General features: G+C 38.2%; 1 protein-coding gene across 2 annotated transcripts in view; it reads left to right on the plus strand.

The window, feature by feature from the left end:
- The first annotated feature begins 4,639 nt into the window (after nucleotides 1-4,639).
- Nucleotides 4,640-15,667, plus strand: part of SUZ12 (SUZ12 polycomb repressive complex 2 subunit) — a 39,234-nt gene continuing 28,206 nt past the window's right edge. The window contains exons 1-4 of one of the 2 annotated variants that reach the window (XM_019927076.3): nucleotides 4,640-5,136; nucleotides 7,459-7,505; nucleotides 7,590-7,654; nucleotides 12,220-12,288. In XM_019927076.3, the coding sequence (XP_019782635.1) occupies nucleotides 4,863-5,136; nucleotides 7,459-7,505; nucleotides 7,590-7,654; nucleotides 12,220-12,288 (455 nt within the window). In that variant the 5' untranslated portion in view covers nucleotides 4,640-4,862. The remainder of the gene's footprint in view (nucleotides 5,137-7,458; nucleotides 7,506-7,589; nucleotides 7,655-12,219; nucleotides 12,289-15,667) is intronic. The other variant, XM_019927077.3, reaches the window with a different exon arrangement.

Consider the following 15,667-nt stretch of genomic DNA (forward strand, 5'->3'; position numbering starts at 1 on the left):
GAGAGGCTAACAATAGTAAATAACATAACTGTTTATGATTGTTGTATGGATAGAATGCTCAATAAATATCAATTCACTCCTGCCTTTGTTTAAAATTAAACATAAAACCACCTGTCCTATAGTTTTAAAAATGGGCATAGTAGCTATCTCCAGATGTAGGCCTCCCAAAATTCAGGTTTAGATATTTCCAATTTGTCTCAGGTGGTTTTTCCTCCCTCAAGTTATTAGTGTCAAGTTTCTTTTTGTTTCAGGGGTTCTAACTATGCCTTCCTAGCACCCTTATATCTGGTTAAACCTAGATAAACACACACACAAAAATCAGGGGTTTATTATGAAAACTCCATAATACACAGTGAACGTTCCATGGTTCTCATGTTTTTCTTTTCTAGACAAAGGAAACAAAAACGTGCAAGCTTTTGATTTTAAATTTCAAATAGAACTCTTAAAATTGTTCTTTCACACTAACTTTTATTAGTAGGTTATTAGTATTTTTACTTTGGAGGCTGTTCCTTTTGAAAAATCATATTTGATTATATCTCTCCAATAATTTATCAGCAAATATAACTTCAGTTCCCTCAAAGCAAGACTTAAACATATATTTTTTTCTGATATAGCTTTTGTTGGCTTAGAGTCAGTGCTTAATCTTAAGGTGATGGGAGTGGATGGAGGATAGAAAGACACTATACAAGTAAAAAGGAAAACTGATACCTAGGTTATTTTTCAGCAAATGCATTCAATACTGATGATCATTCATTCCAGTGCATCAGAGGCAATATTTACTAATCTTTCTTGACCTAGAAATGACACGTGCAATATTTTATATCTCTAAAGCTCTCCAGTTTCATGGCATGATGGTCAAGAGTGAGGGTTCTGGAAGCAGATTGTTTGGGTTAGAATACCAGCTCCATTACTTATCTTGTGCAAGTTACTTAACAAGGCTTGCCTTTGTTTCTTCATCTATAAAATGGGAAAAATAATAGTTACCAACATCAGAGGGTCGGTGGGAGGTCTGAATGAGTTGGAATTGTTAAGAGCTTAAAATACTGCCTGGCACATAGTAAGTACTTAATTATTATTATCAGTATTTATATTTATGCACTGGTGTCCATTCCTATTTATCAAAACTCATTGGATGAGCCCCTATTCTATGCCAGGCACAGTGACAGACACCTCAGTTGCTAAAACAAATCACCCATCATCCCTGCCCCCAAGAGCTTACAGCCAAGTAGAAAGAAAAAGACTTGATGCTGTGACACCAAGTTGTAAATCTGTATCAAATTCAGGGAGTCTCCGAATTCAGAGGAGAAAATAAATTACATCTTTATGTACATTAACCTCTTACTGAAATTTAGCATTTCCTTCAACTACTAATATAGGTAACAAATCACAGTAGTGTTATCAATGCCTGCGGCTTTGTTTCCAAGAGAAGTTACAGATATTTTCATATCACATTACACTTCTTGCAGTTACCTCAAAATATTATTTGCCCTCATCACTGCTTTGAAATTATGATAGTCATAAGACTGACCTGCTGCTAGATCTTATTTAGTAAATTTAAAAAGAAGCACCTATATTAACACATCACAACTTTTTTGGTTTCCCTTATAATCCAATACATTTTATATTTGTGCATTTACAAAACAAACATTTCATAGGCTTCATCAGACTGCCAAAGGGGTCCATGGCACAAGAAAGGTTAAAAATCCCAGCACAGAAGTCTGTGTAAGGCCAAGTGGGGACATTGATGAAAAAGGGCACAATAGGAAGGAGTAAAAAATGATTTTTTTTTTGGTAAGAGAAGCTAAGTAGTCCTCAGTTTTTAAAACATACTTAACAGTCAACTTGAGGTACTAAAGATAACTTTATTCTGATTGCAAAAGTGCATAGAAATTGAATTTTAAAAACCTGGGTCCAGAGACTTCCCTGGTGGTCCAGGGAAGTGGTTAAGACTCCGTGCTCCCAATGCAGGGGGCACGGATTCGATCCCTGGTCAGGGAACTAAGATCCCGTATGCTGCATGGTGCAGCCAAAACCAAAACCAAAAAACAAAAACCTGGGTCCAACTCACAGCTCTGCCGCTAAATGAGCAAATCACTTAACCGCGCTGAGACTATGTTCTCTTCTGTAAAATGAAAATAGTGCCAATTTCATAGGATCATTATGACAAAGTGAGGTAATATACATAAAAGCATACTCACAACTATAAAGGTCAAAACGATTGCTCTTCTTCTTTCCTTGCACATATATTTAGTCCTGTGCTAGGAAATATAAAAGAAATGAACAGTGGTCTTTGCTTTTTAGGAGTTTACCAATTCCAAATATGCATGAAGGCAGAAACAAACAAAACCCTGGAAAGCAATTCAAATTCAGTGTGAGTTAGGGGACTAAACATACACCTGTCTTTGACAGTGAATTGGCATTGAAAGTCTCAAAAACTGTTACCACACCAAACTTAAAAATAACAACACGAAATAAATAAGCTGGCCACAGAAGTGACCAATACTGAGGTGATATATAGACATTTTACCTATAGGACAGAGTCTGATTAAGAATACTGTAATGTAACCAAGAAAACCCCTCAATTAATTCTAATTTGTCCTAGGGTATAAGGATTTTTTTTAGTGTTCTACATACATTCTCCACAAAGGAGAATACAAAAAGGGAGAATTTGTTACTATGCCCCTCCCATAGAATGGATGGGTTTGATTCTCATGACCAGTACTGGTAAGCGACTGTACGTTAAAACCATGTCCATGCTGAAGCCTAGAACGCTACCATGGCATTCCTAAAGGAAATACCCTTTAAGAACATCCCAACTCCTTTGGCTCCATTTTTCTGTTCATCAAAGATTTATGATAACCTGTGACTCGGTCTTTTTCTTTGACTGTACCTGTATCTCCACCCTCCCTTCACCCCAAAGAAGAACCCTGTATAAACGACGAAGACTGGTAATTCTGCCAGTTACATTTACTGTTAATTAATAAATTAGCATTCTGGTTTATAATTTGATATCTTGTGATTTGCTTAGTGTGCTTTAGTTCTCCAGACCTTGACTGAATTGATGAAACTTCATTTTCTAACCCTGTAAAGCTAAAGATGAGCAGTTTATCAAGATCTAACACCCCACAAGCCTCTAGGGGTGGCACTAATCAGAGAAGGCTTATTTGACAAATCTAAAGAACAAAACAAAACCTCTTTTTTTTTCTTGGTAGGGGGGAATTTTTTTTAAAATATTGAGTACGGAACAGTATAACAAACAAGAGAGCATTCTGAACTTTTTGTCTGACTAAAACTATAGACTGTACTTAAAAATCAGCAACAGGTATACTTAATTTCAGATGTGTTCCTGAAATGCCAAATTTTATACTACAAGGCATCATTTGTAGAGCTCACTTTCTTATGTAGCAAATGCATTGTAAAATCAGCACTTTGGTTATTTAAATAACCATTCCAAAGATGCTTGCTTTGTAAACAGCGTTTTGAAGTGAACTATAAAGGGCTCAAAGCAGGCATTTAAAAAATATTATTGAAAGTATGAAACGGCTCTGTGTTTACAGGTTGGAATTTTTGAAGATAATGTTTCATTTTAATGTAACACAAGATGACAGGATTTGATTTGGAAGAACATCCTTAGAGATCATCTTGTCCGACCTGAAATTCAAATCTTGAAGAGTATTAGCTCAACTCCAAACCCGTCCGGGCCTATGCATCTCTCTTTTTAAGCGAGACCGGCTAAAACACCGGATCCCCTCTCCAGTTTTTGAGCGCAAAATGGGCAGGTTCTCAAGATGGGTGTAGGTACTTCTAAGAAATCATCCAGTTTGTCCCTCTGGCCACTCCTGTGGTGTCCGGGAATCAAAAACCTAAGTTTTGCTTCCAACACGTTGAGAAGCCACAACCGCTCTCAGTAACGATCCTGATGCCTCACCGCACCTACAGAAAATCCTTTTCCTCATTTGATAGGACATTCCTGCTCCCTAGAAATCGCTCCCTTTAGTGGAGCCCAGCGGCGTCCGAGAGCAGCAGCCGCAACCCGTTGGCTGCCCCCAGTCCTCTCTAGGGCTCGCTGGGTGGGATTCGGCCAAGGGTGGCTTGAGGCACGTGGTGGCGAGGGGACCGGGGAACAGATCCTCGCCCTGAGAGCCCCTCAGACCAGAAGCGACCCGACCAACCCCCAGGCAGGCCCCTTTCTGTGAAGTTAGAGACTCGATGATCCGGCATGGATCTCAGTTCATTTAACAAGCCCCTCGACCCCCCAGCACCCGCCTCCCCGTTCCTCAGCGGCCCGCCTCTCCTCAGGGGTCCTGTATCCCCCGGGGGCGGCGACTGACGACGCTCATAAGGCGAGAAACGGCTCCCTAAGCCGCTCGCTGGGTCCCTCTCTCCCCACAATGCACCGGGGCCAGCAGGAAGGCCGCTCCGACCCCTAATTTTCCCGCGAATTCAGTTCAAAGAGGCGGCCGGGCCCGCGATCGGCAGCGCGCACGGGCCAACCAAGCCGCGCCTCCGCGAGAAGCGCCTCCGCGTGACTGACGGGGGAATCCGCGGGCCAACAGGCTGGGCGGCCGGGCGGCGCGCGCTCCCGCCGGCCAATCAGAGCGCCGGGCGGGGGAAGTGGGCGGAGCGAGGCCAGGCTAGGGTGAGCGGTCTCCCGAGCGGAGCGGGGCTCTCAGGAGGAGACACTTTTTTTTCCTCCCTCCTTCCCTCCTCTCCTCCTCCCTTCCCTTCCCCTCTCCTCCCCTCTCTCCTCCTTCCCCCCTCGGTCCGCCGGAGCCTGCTGGGGCGAGCGGTTGGTATTGCCGGCGCTTACTCTCCGGGGCCGCCCGGCGGGTAGCTGGCGGGGGGAGGAGGCAGGAACCGCGATGGCGCCTCAGAAGCACGGCGGTGGGGGAGGGGGCGGCTCGGGGCCCAGCGCGGGGTCCGGGGGAGGCGGCTTCGGGGGTTCGGCGGCGGTGGCGGCGGCGACGGCGTCGGGCGGCAAATCCAGCGGCGGGGGCTGTGGAGGCGGCGGCAGTTACTCGGCCTCCTCCTCCTCCTCCGTGGCGGCAGCGGCGGGGGCCGCGGTGTTACCGGTGAAGAAGCCGAAAATGGAGCACGTCCAGGCTGACCACGAGCTTTTCCTCCAGGCCTTTGAGAGTGAGTGTGATGAAGGCTTTGAGGGCAGGAATCCCCACTCTTGCAGCGTTAGGGGGCCGGGACACTCGTGCTGGGACCCCCTTCCTCACCGGTAGTCGGTTTGATTCGGGAGTGGAGGGCGAAATTGAGGGGGCCGTTCCGCCTTCCGGGGTTACGGCTCGAGGGGGCCCGAAGTCTAGGGCCTTTGGGGGAGGTGGACTAGGGGGTCCAGGTGAGGTTCGTGCCTCCCCGAAGATTTACACGCGAGCTGAGGCATGGGGCCCCGCGTGGAGAGCAGGCTGCTTTTTAGGTGGGGAGGTCACAGTTGGACTGTACAGTTGGATCTACCGTCAGATCTCAGGACTAGTTCTTGCTTTCTTTCATGCCTTCCGTACTATAGAAGTACAAGGCTGTCGGTTGTAGGTTTAGAGGAGCAAAATTAAGCCTGTGAAGAGAGGAGTGCAGTAAAATCGACCAAATTGTCATTAGTCTGAAATGCCTTCGCACTAACTTGGTGCATTAACATGGCACCTTTTGATGCTCTACACCTTTCACATCTTTCCACCCGTTTCATGGGTACGTAAACTGAGACAGGCAGTGTTTAAGCATCTTATTTCTCTCTAGACGATTTCGGAATTCTGCCCGTTTGTAGTTGTCTTAATTTCGGGCCATTTTCTGTTGTCAGTTTCTGTTTTTAAGGTCTGTTTGGAGGGCAAAGCTACGACTTAATTTGGGAAGGGGGGCAAGGTGTCTGGAAAGAAACAATAGAATATATAAGAAATGTCATGATTATGAGTAATCTGAACTGTTCTTTAATGAATATTACATCCTGATTGTTTTCCTCTTTGCTTTTGTACGGATGTTGTAATTTGGATGACCTTTAATAGCTAGATATCTTACAGAGACTTGAATAAACTCAGCTGTACCACTCAATGTCTTTATTTACAATTTTTTTGTGGCATATGTTAAGGGTATGGTATCAGCTGTTCTTGGAAAGATGTATTACGTTGTTTAATACCCTTCTTTCATTCTCTCTCATTAGTGCTTCATGAAATTCTAATTGGAATTTAATACAAGGAATTTCGGGTTTTATTGAAATTAGTATTGAACCTGCTTGAGAAAGATTCACATTATTCTAGCGTTTGCTCAATATACTTTCAGAAATCTGGAGAGGCTTTCAGTTGGAAATAATGGTGGAGAACTAAAGCACAGTGATGACAGTAAACATGCATGTTTGCAGCCTTTCTAAAACATCTCATCTCCTTTTAGTTTATTTGAAACTAAACTAACTGAAGATTAAGTGGAAATTTAAAAAATTCTTTCTAAATGTTGTGAGAAGACAAATCCTGCAAGAAAGTTTTAGCTGTTTTGCTTTTTCGATGAGTCTACTTTAGAGAGATGAACTGTCATTAAGAGTTAGATATGGTCACAAAACAACTTGATTCTTCTCTAATATTGATCTTAGTTTCTGAGAAGTTTATATGCTTTGATGTATTTACTAATATAGTTAGTCATATTAGGTCATTTTTATACTGCTTTATTTAAAGAAACATAATACTAACAGGTCATTAATGTACCTGGTATTATGGTACTTGTATATAAAATACTTTCTATCTGTAACCTAAGTCCTTTATAACAAGATTTTAACTAAACAGCATTAAAAACACTTTGGGAATCTGTTACTTTAAAAATATGTGTTGAGGTAGTATTTACATACTGAGGTAATATTTACACTGAGCAAAATAGAAACTTGAACTATAACTAGCAATATTCATCGAAAATTTTAGCTAACTTACGTCTTGGATTTCACTTTGATTATATCTGTATTAGGACATCTATCAAGGTAACGGTTTTATTCCATTTCGGCTGACTACTGTACGGACTTTTGAAAAGACCAGTTAAAAAGTGAACATTTTATTTTGTTATTTGGCTTCAATAAAGAGTTCTTTTACTGAATCCAACTACCTCATTTTAGCTACTTTTTAGAAGTAGATAGGGTATAAATAGTTTAAATTAACTAAGTTAAATGAATGTAACTGCTTCTTTTCAGTTCTGCATACAGACTGGTTTAAAAATAGCTGCCTTAGAAATGCAAGGTTTAAGAACTAGATTGTAGAGAAACTTTAAAGTAAATGTAGATGCATTTTGTGAATGTATGCTATATATTGAATGTCTTTTGATCTAATTGTGCATACTTATTTTCTTGATGTAAATATTCACTACATAGTTTCACTAATAGGTTATTGGTTTATATTGGTTATAACATGGGCTGGGTTGGTATTTTCTTAACAACTTAAGTATGAGTAAATTTAGATAACTTTGGATTTTGTTTCTGTTACCTAGAACCAACGCAGATCTATAGGTTTCTTCGAACGCGAAATCTTATAGCGGTAAGTAATCAACAAAATTTACTGGTATTATTTTTTTCCTAGAATTTCACCTATTTAATTTTAATATTTTAACTTTTTTTATAGCCAATATTTTTGCATAGAACTCTTACTTACATGTCTCATCGAAACTCCAGAACAAACATCAAAAGGTACATTTTATGAATCTTATTTCAAGTTGTTCAAACCATGTTAAAATTTTGTTTTAAAGTATGATTTCTACTGAAAGATTAAATATGAAAACTGAGGTGAAAGAGTGAATTGGTTGCAAAGTGATTTTTAATAGTATCATTTTTGTAAATCCCAGTTGATTGCCAGTTTTTTCCTAACAAATGATTTGGTAGTGGAGTAAATGAAGTGATTTTACTGACTAATTTTTTTACTCTGTGCTAATAGTTATTTTCAAGTTTGGTAGAAGTTGAGGATTTAAATATTTACTAAAGGGCTCATGGGAATTATCTTTGATACATAAATTTAACAGTTAATGTCTGAATATTTCTTATATGTTCTTAACAATAAAGAATTCACTTCTATGATGATAGGTTCAGAAAGTCTCATTTTATATCTTTGGTGGTTGTCTTATTAAAAGGGAAATACTTTTGAAGTCAGTAGGAGGAATGTCTTTAAAAATTTCTTAATCTTAATCACCTAGTCTTAAAGTGGAATCTGAAGGTGTCAGAGAGCTTGTTTTTGCTTTGTAACATTTAACCATATATAATTATAGAATGGTAGTTTCTTGTTCTGCACCCATGATTATTTACTGAGCATATCAAGTGAAGAACTTTAAATTTAAAGGAGAGAACCTCTACTAAGCATTTGGTATTGTTATAGTCTTGACTTTGTAAAACCATTAAGCTTTTCAGTAAACTTTGAAACTAAACTCCTTTGGAGACTCCTACTGGTTATTAAATAAGCACCGCGTTTTTTACAGCGAGACATAGTTTAGCTTTGTAGATATATCTAGATGTATTTTTGAAGGATTGAAATGTTACAACTATTTGTCATCTGGTAATCTTTCTGAATAGAGAGAGAGAGAGAGAGAGCGCGCGCGCTGCATTTAACGGGTGAAACCTGCCAGGTGCCTAAATAACTAGGAAGAAGGTGATGGATTAGGCAGCAGAATTATGTCAGCTCTTTACCTGTCTGCTGTATGCCAGGATTCAGGAAACTTTTTCTCTAAAGGACCAGATAGTAAATACTTTAGGCTTTGTGGTCCAGGAAACGGAATTGAGGATATTACGTAGTATGTAGGTACTTACACAAAAAGAGAAAATGAATATCAACAAATTTTTTTATTGATGAAATTCAAAACATAATAATTGAGTGCAGTGTTTTTTTTTTTTTTTTTTTTTCTTTTTTTTTTTTTTTTCTTTTTTTTTTTTTTTTTGGTGGTGGTGGGGGGTGGTTGCTGTGCAGCTTTTGGGATCTTAGTTCCCTGACCAGGGATTGAACCTCGGCCCTGGCAGTGAGGGCGCCAAGTCCTAACCACTGGAGCCAGGGAGTACAGTGTTTTGTAATATGTGCCTACTAGTGAGAAATGTGGGATTCTTTTATTTTTTCGGGGTGGGGTGGGAGGGATAACATTTAGCTTAATTGGGATTTAGAGTTAGTATTCTCTGTTATCAAATCACTTGCAAATGTTTTATCTGTAAAAACCATTCTTAGCTCATGGGCTGTGCAGAAACAGACAGCAGCCTGGATTTGGCCGATGGTCCATAATTTGCAGACCCTTGATTTACTCTATAAAACTAGGAGAATTTGATTAAGTAGTAAACTTTTTCTTTTAGTTTTTTTTTTTTTTTTTTTTTTGCTGTACGCGGGCCTCTCACTGTTGTGGCCTCTCCCGTCGCGGAGCACAGGCTCCACTGCAGGGGGCGCAGGTTCAATCCCTGGTCAGGGAACTCAGATCCTACATGTTGAGGTGCGGCCAAAAAAAAATTTTTTTAAGTACTTCAATTATCATCTAGAATGCTGCCCGGTTTTTGTTTTTGTTTTTCTGCGGTACGCGGACCTCTCACTGTTGTGGCCTCTCCCGTTGCGGAGCACAGGCTCCGGACGTGCAGGCTCAGCGGCCATGGCTCACTGGCCCAGCCGCTCCGCGGCATGTGGGATCTTCCCAGACCGGGGCACGAACCTGTGTCCCCTGCATCGGCAGGCGGACTCAACCACTGCGCCACCACGGAAGCCCCCGATTTTAATTTTAAAGTGATAAAGTGTTTTCAGAATAAATTTGAGTTTAATCCATAAGTGGATTAAAAAATATACATCATATTTGTTTATTAGACTATTTGACTGCCTCATTGTGGGATACATTTCTGTTGTCTGCTAATGAGTGGAGGCAATTTTAAAAGCATGGCAGTAGAAATGAACTTTCTTAATTTAGTACCCCTTAGGTAAAAAATTGTCCTTTGGGACAGTTTCGAAGCAGTTTGCCAGCCAAGAAACATATACATTCCATTTAGTTTACTTCCGTGTAAAAATGCGTTAGGAATCACTTAATTCTTTTGTTGTATGCCTGGCGTATATAAGACAATAAGACTGATTTTTAACAAATTATGCTACAACTTAATATCTTCAAATGAGCGCTGTCCTTTTCAAAGTACTTGGTGAATTTGGAAGGTGATGAATTCAGCCCAGTGATAGTAGTCTTTGGTCCAAATGTTTTTGGAACTGCTTTTACAGAATTGCTTTTAGTACAATACCTTTGCTCAGAATGTTTTTGGAACTCCTTTTGTACTGTTACACAATAACATAATATTCATTGTTGGAGTACACTTATCACTCCTTTTGAAGTTGTATAAGCAGGTGTAACATTAAATCTGATATATTTGTTAAACTTGCCTTTTACTTTAGTTGCACTTCATAGAGGTATTCACATTCTGTAGGCTGACACTACACTGGCACAGTGGAAATACTGGTGAGGACAACGGCATCTTTTATTGAATCCATTTTAGTAGGTTTTATGTAAGCTGTTTCTGAATCCTCCCCAAAAAATTTTCTTGAATTTTAAGAATATTCTCCTTTATGATGACCTTTTGATAACTATTTCCCTTGTTAAATCTGAGCTACAGTAGCAGTACCTTTCTAAAGAAACAAATACTTGGTGTTGGGAGGTGGGGCTGCTTTTATGTAGTTGCCTATACAGTTTGTTTTTCCTAAGGAATGCTGGGTTACCTGTATGATCTATTCAAATGGTTGTTAATATTCAGTTTTCCTATGTACAACTCCATAAAGTTGGAAGAGGTGAACCTTGTGACCTACAGTCTTAACTTTTCTTCCTACAGACAGGGTTTCTTCTTAATCATTACACAAAGATAAACATATTATTCTAAAAAGTTTTCAGTAACTTTACAACCCTCCTCAGTAGTACATTTCAGTATTTATACTGAAAAGTTCTTTGTAACTAGCCTAAAAGAATCCTACATTTTTCTTCTTTCTTCTCTCTTATCTATGGAGATTGAAAATGTATTGCCTGCCATCCTTCATAAAGAACTCTTTACTATGCTTTATCGGGTGAGACTTTGATATTGAGGTTTTCAGTAACTCTAAAGGTAAAGAGAGAAGCTTTTTTATAAAAAAGATCTTTTGTTAACGGAGGCTATTTATTCACCTGAAATATAGATCGTATCAATTCTGCTCTTCCTATCAGTGTTTTACTACAATATATTTACATTAACATTTCTCTACTGATAATTTTTATTATAGTAGTTGAGTACAATAGCTGTTTTTGAGGAATGAGCATATTAGTAATTTCTAATATCTGAATTCAAAATTTACAAGAATACATGAATCTTTCCACGTTCTAAATTTGAAGAAAATATATGAGTATAAATAGAAATATTTGTTTCCAGTTAACATATATGGGTCTAGTCTTTCAGCTTCTAGAAAATGTATATAGTAGAGCACCTTAAGAACTAAGATGAGGCTTGTTTTAGAATCCATTCATTCTTAAATTGCTTGCTAGGTGTGTGATTATTCTTAATATAAGCTTCTATTTTATTGGAAATTACTTTTTTCTCTTAAAGTTGTTAAGTTAAAAGCTGATAATTTTGTTATGATTTGATGGGTATGTCCTTTAAACTTCAAATTTTTTTCATGATGGTGACAACCATCTCTTTAAAATGACATACTTAACTTTAGCCATTGCTGCTAATCTTTGAGTGTGTTTTACTAACTTCGTATTTGTTCTATGGAATATCCATATTTGTCAGGTTACTTAATGGAAATATGAGTGTTTCAAAATATACATAATTTGCATTTGTTTGGCTCAGTCCAACAAATGCTTGAACACCTACCAAGTATAAGGCAATATGCCAAGCACTATGTGGCTTTCCTTGAAGAAAACAAATCTCTGCCCTTCAGGAGCTAGTAATCTAGTAGAAATAAAATATTTATGCAAGTTTCACGTTTAGGAGACTAAATGTCAAAATAAATGTAAACCAAGTGCCATAGGTAGGGAAAAATCACTCTGGTTTGGGAATAATTACAGAAGGTTTCGTGGAAAAGTTAGCATTTGAGATGGGACTTGAAGACTTGTTTGCTGTATTACAACATACACTGTTTCGATAGTATTCATTGTTACGGCTAACCATCCCATAATTTATCTTATTATAAATAAAATCAGATCTCCAACTTGCCTATTATAGTGACAATAAAGTGTAATCTGTTTGTTTTTCCCAGTTGAGAAGTGATTATTTTGTTTATCTGTTTCTTCCAGGAAAACATTTAAAGTTGATGATATGTTATCAAAAGTAGAGAAAATGAAAGGAGAGCAAGAATCTCATAGGTAAGATAACCTATAAGTTTACATTAAGTGACATACTTGAGGAAAGAGGAAAAAGTACAGAGATCATTTTCCTAGTGATCACCTCAATATTGTAAGGAGTTAGAATGAACCTTAGATGTCAGTTGGTCCAAACTCATACACAAATCAGGGATTACTTCTTCTGTAGCATCCCTGGCAGAGAATCAGTTCTTAAGCTTCATCTTGAATATCTCTAATGCTGGGAACTCACTGTTTTCTAAGGCAGTTCTGTTCATTATTGTTTTTCTCTACTACCAATTTCTTGCATTCTGAATCAAAGTTTCTGTAACTTCTGTAGTTAGTATTAATCCTACTACCTCATCTAAAGAATGATGGAGACTCATTTTTTATGGAATACTCAATGTATACGCTAGGTGCTGTGCCAGGTGCTTCACAACATCACATCTCTTGTAAGTGATCATCTACAATTCTGAGAGAGGCTCTCTCTCTTTTTTTCCCATCTTGTCCTTGCTCTTATTTACATCTTTCAGGCAAAATATTCTTAACTTTAGTTTATATTTGAAATATGTTTATCACATGATAGTTTCAGAAACCTGGCCCTTTGGATGGAATCTTATTGTCTGTTTTCACATGTGTTACCCAGAACTAATCCCTAAATGTTCTGACTAGTCTAATATCTGCCTAGGCTACACAGTATGCTTCCATTCCTCGACAGTATGCTTCTATTTATTGTTTCATATGTAAACTAAAGAAAGTTGAATATTATTCTAAAGAGAAACAGGGACTTGGGTGGTATTTGTTTATTCATTGACTACTTTTAGGAAGAATGTAGAACTAAAAATACTAGATTAAAAAAAATGGAATTGGGAAAATTGCCACATGGATTTTTCTTTTTCTCTTGAAGTTTTAAATCATATCTTACCAATTTAGATAGGATGTACACTGACTTAATGATGCTTCATTTATACTTTCTCATTTTTGTGACTAGTATAAGATATCATTTTTCAATTGCTTTTATTTTAAGTTCACCTTTTCAATTAGGTTATTTTGTTACTGGAATTTTTTTATTGCATTTAAAAATTCTTATATCAGTATTCGCAGTCTTGTAGAACTGAAGTGTAATTTATATTTCCATATCTAGGCAATCTTGATTTGTAAATAAACTGATAGTCCATTCCCAAATCTTTACCTAATCTATTATTGCCCAAGGAATACCTTACAATACAGGTTTAAAAAGACTGAGAATATTCCCAGCGCATGCCCTCTCTATTCTTTGCTTGAATTTCTATTCCAGATCGTTGGCTGTTCACCTACCCTGGACAGAGCTTTTGGGATCCTCAGGGCCTTTTTAACTTAAAGTATAAAGCTGTAGTCAGAGCCTGACCTGACATCCTCACTTCTTTTCTCATAAACACCTTAATAGTTTGCCCTCCAGGTCTTTCAGGGCTCATGTGAGAAGGAAGAATGAACCAAGAAGAAGAAAACTTGACCCTTTTCTTCATCTTCCCCATCAGGGTTCCACCTTCATCACTGCTAAACCTTACTACTATCTCATTGTGACACTGGCTTTGATAAATATTACAGAACTTCCTTTATAGTGTGTGTTGTGAGGAAGATAGATTATACTGGTCAGTTCTCTCTGAATAATCACTCACCCAATAATTATATTTCTTTTGACCCATTGGGTTCAATAGCTAGGCCAGTACTATAACAGGGGTATTGTTAACCAACTCACAGAAATATCAGAGGGTTGCATAGAATTCCTGCTTGTAATTTTGAAAAACAACTTTTTCATTCTCTAGGATCTAGCTGGGACCAGTGAGTTGGTCATTTCAACACCCAAGATCTTTTTTTTTTTTTTTTTTTTTTGAAACAGACCTAACTCTTTTGGAGCTGACCATGCTTATTTAATACCCAGAGGCACTTCAGGCCCAGGAGGTACTGAGTTACTGTACTAGGTGCTTCAACCACCCCCTCCGGCCCCCATCTTTATGAATGTCTCATTGTTGCTCCCCGAGTCACTAAAGTTAATTGAGAAATTGCTTCATTTTAAGTTTACCCCCAAGGCCCTATATTATTAAATTTCTTCAGTGTATTTCTCATCTCAGATTAGGCATAATTGGTTTAGTAGACCAATAGGTCTACTAAACTTATCACATAGGATTGTAAGAAGTTCTCTGGACACCAGTATATAATGCCAGCATTTTAAAACTTTACTTGTAAAATCTATGGGCAAATTCTCTGAGAGAACAAAATAAACCTTCGTTGTTCCATGTCGTTAATTAGTAGACATTAAAATTTTTAATCATATACAAAAAGGTATTTCCATCTATATTTTTATTCTTTACCATCTCAAACATAGAGATCTTGTTCAGTTTAATTGGATCCTGGGTCTGTTCAGTAGCTACTATCTGGATATCTTCCACTGGAACTCATGTTCTTTTAGTACTTCCACAGTTTTAATGTCTCCACTCTCAAACCCAATGTATTTCATTCTCAGAGTTCCAGGAGAATATCAAGATACCCCAAATTTCTGTAGTACTACAGCCCAAAGCTTAGAACAGTCAAATGCCTGACCTGTTTATGACAGCTGTAGTGACTTATAAACAAAACCAAATTCCTGGCATTGTCTGTGCAAAATAAAGTTGGTGTCCCAGGATCTTTTTTGTGTTTTATACTCTAGATCTATATTTGTCTTACTTGTCACAGATAATGGCAGAAATTTATTAGGGGAAGGAGCTGATAGAAAAAAGAAACATGGGACATTTCATGGTTTTCACTTCTTTAAGGTATCCATTTGTGACAGTAGACCAGAATTGCATTTGTAACCTTAAAACTCAACCATAACACCCACCAACTATGAAGATTGTTTCTTTTCTTGAACAGTGGCTTCTGAAAACTCCACAGCAGTTAGCAAATTTTAGAAATTCGTAGTGTTCACACTATTTGACCAGGTTTTTCACATAGTCTAGTGACCAGACCTCTAGTCTCCAGGTTTTTCCTAATCTTTCTCCTTGCTCTTTTGGTGTGGTTATATATATTTAAAATATCTTTATTTTCTTTTTAGAATTTCTGATATAATGCCTCATATTCTATCTTCTCCGTCTCTTGTTTCTGGCATGCCAATACATTGTGGGTTTTGAATTTATTTGGAGTTTGACCAAGCACCATGGTTTATTGGTATAAATCTCTGATCTTTCTGTAGTTCTCTTTTCTAGCAGGATCCCAGGGTGTCTCGTGGGCTATTTATCCTACCAATTTTGGAATTCTCTAGTCATATCTCTTCTAAGTGCATCTCCACTGACTGAAAGGTATCATGAAAAGATTCCCAAATTGGAATTGCTTCCAAAAGTATTTCCTGTGGTCAAATTAGAAGCATTTCCACTTAATCATTTTCTGT

The sequence above is a fragment of the Tursiops truncatus genome, chromosome 20 (assembly GCF_011762595.2).
Source record: "Tursiops truncatus isolate mTurTru1 chromosome 20, mTurTru1.mat.Y, whole genome shotgun sequence".
NCBI lineage: Eukaryota > Metazoa > Chordata > Mammalia > Artiodactyla > Delphinidae > Tursiops > Tursiops truncatus.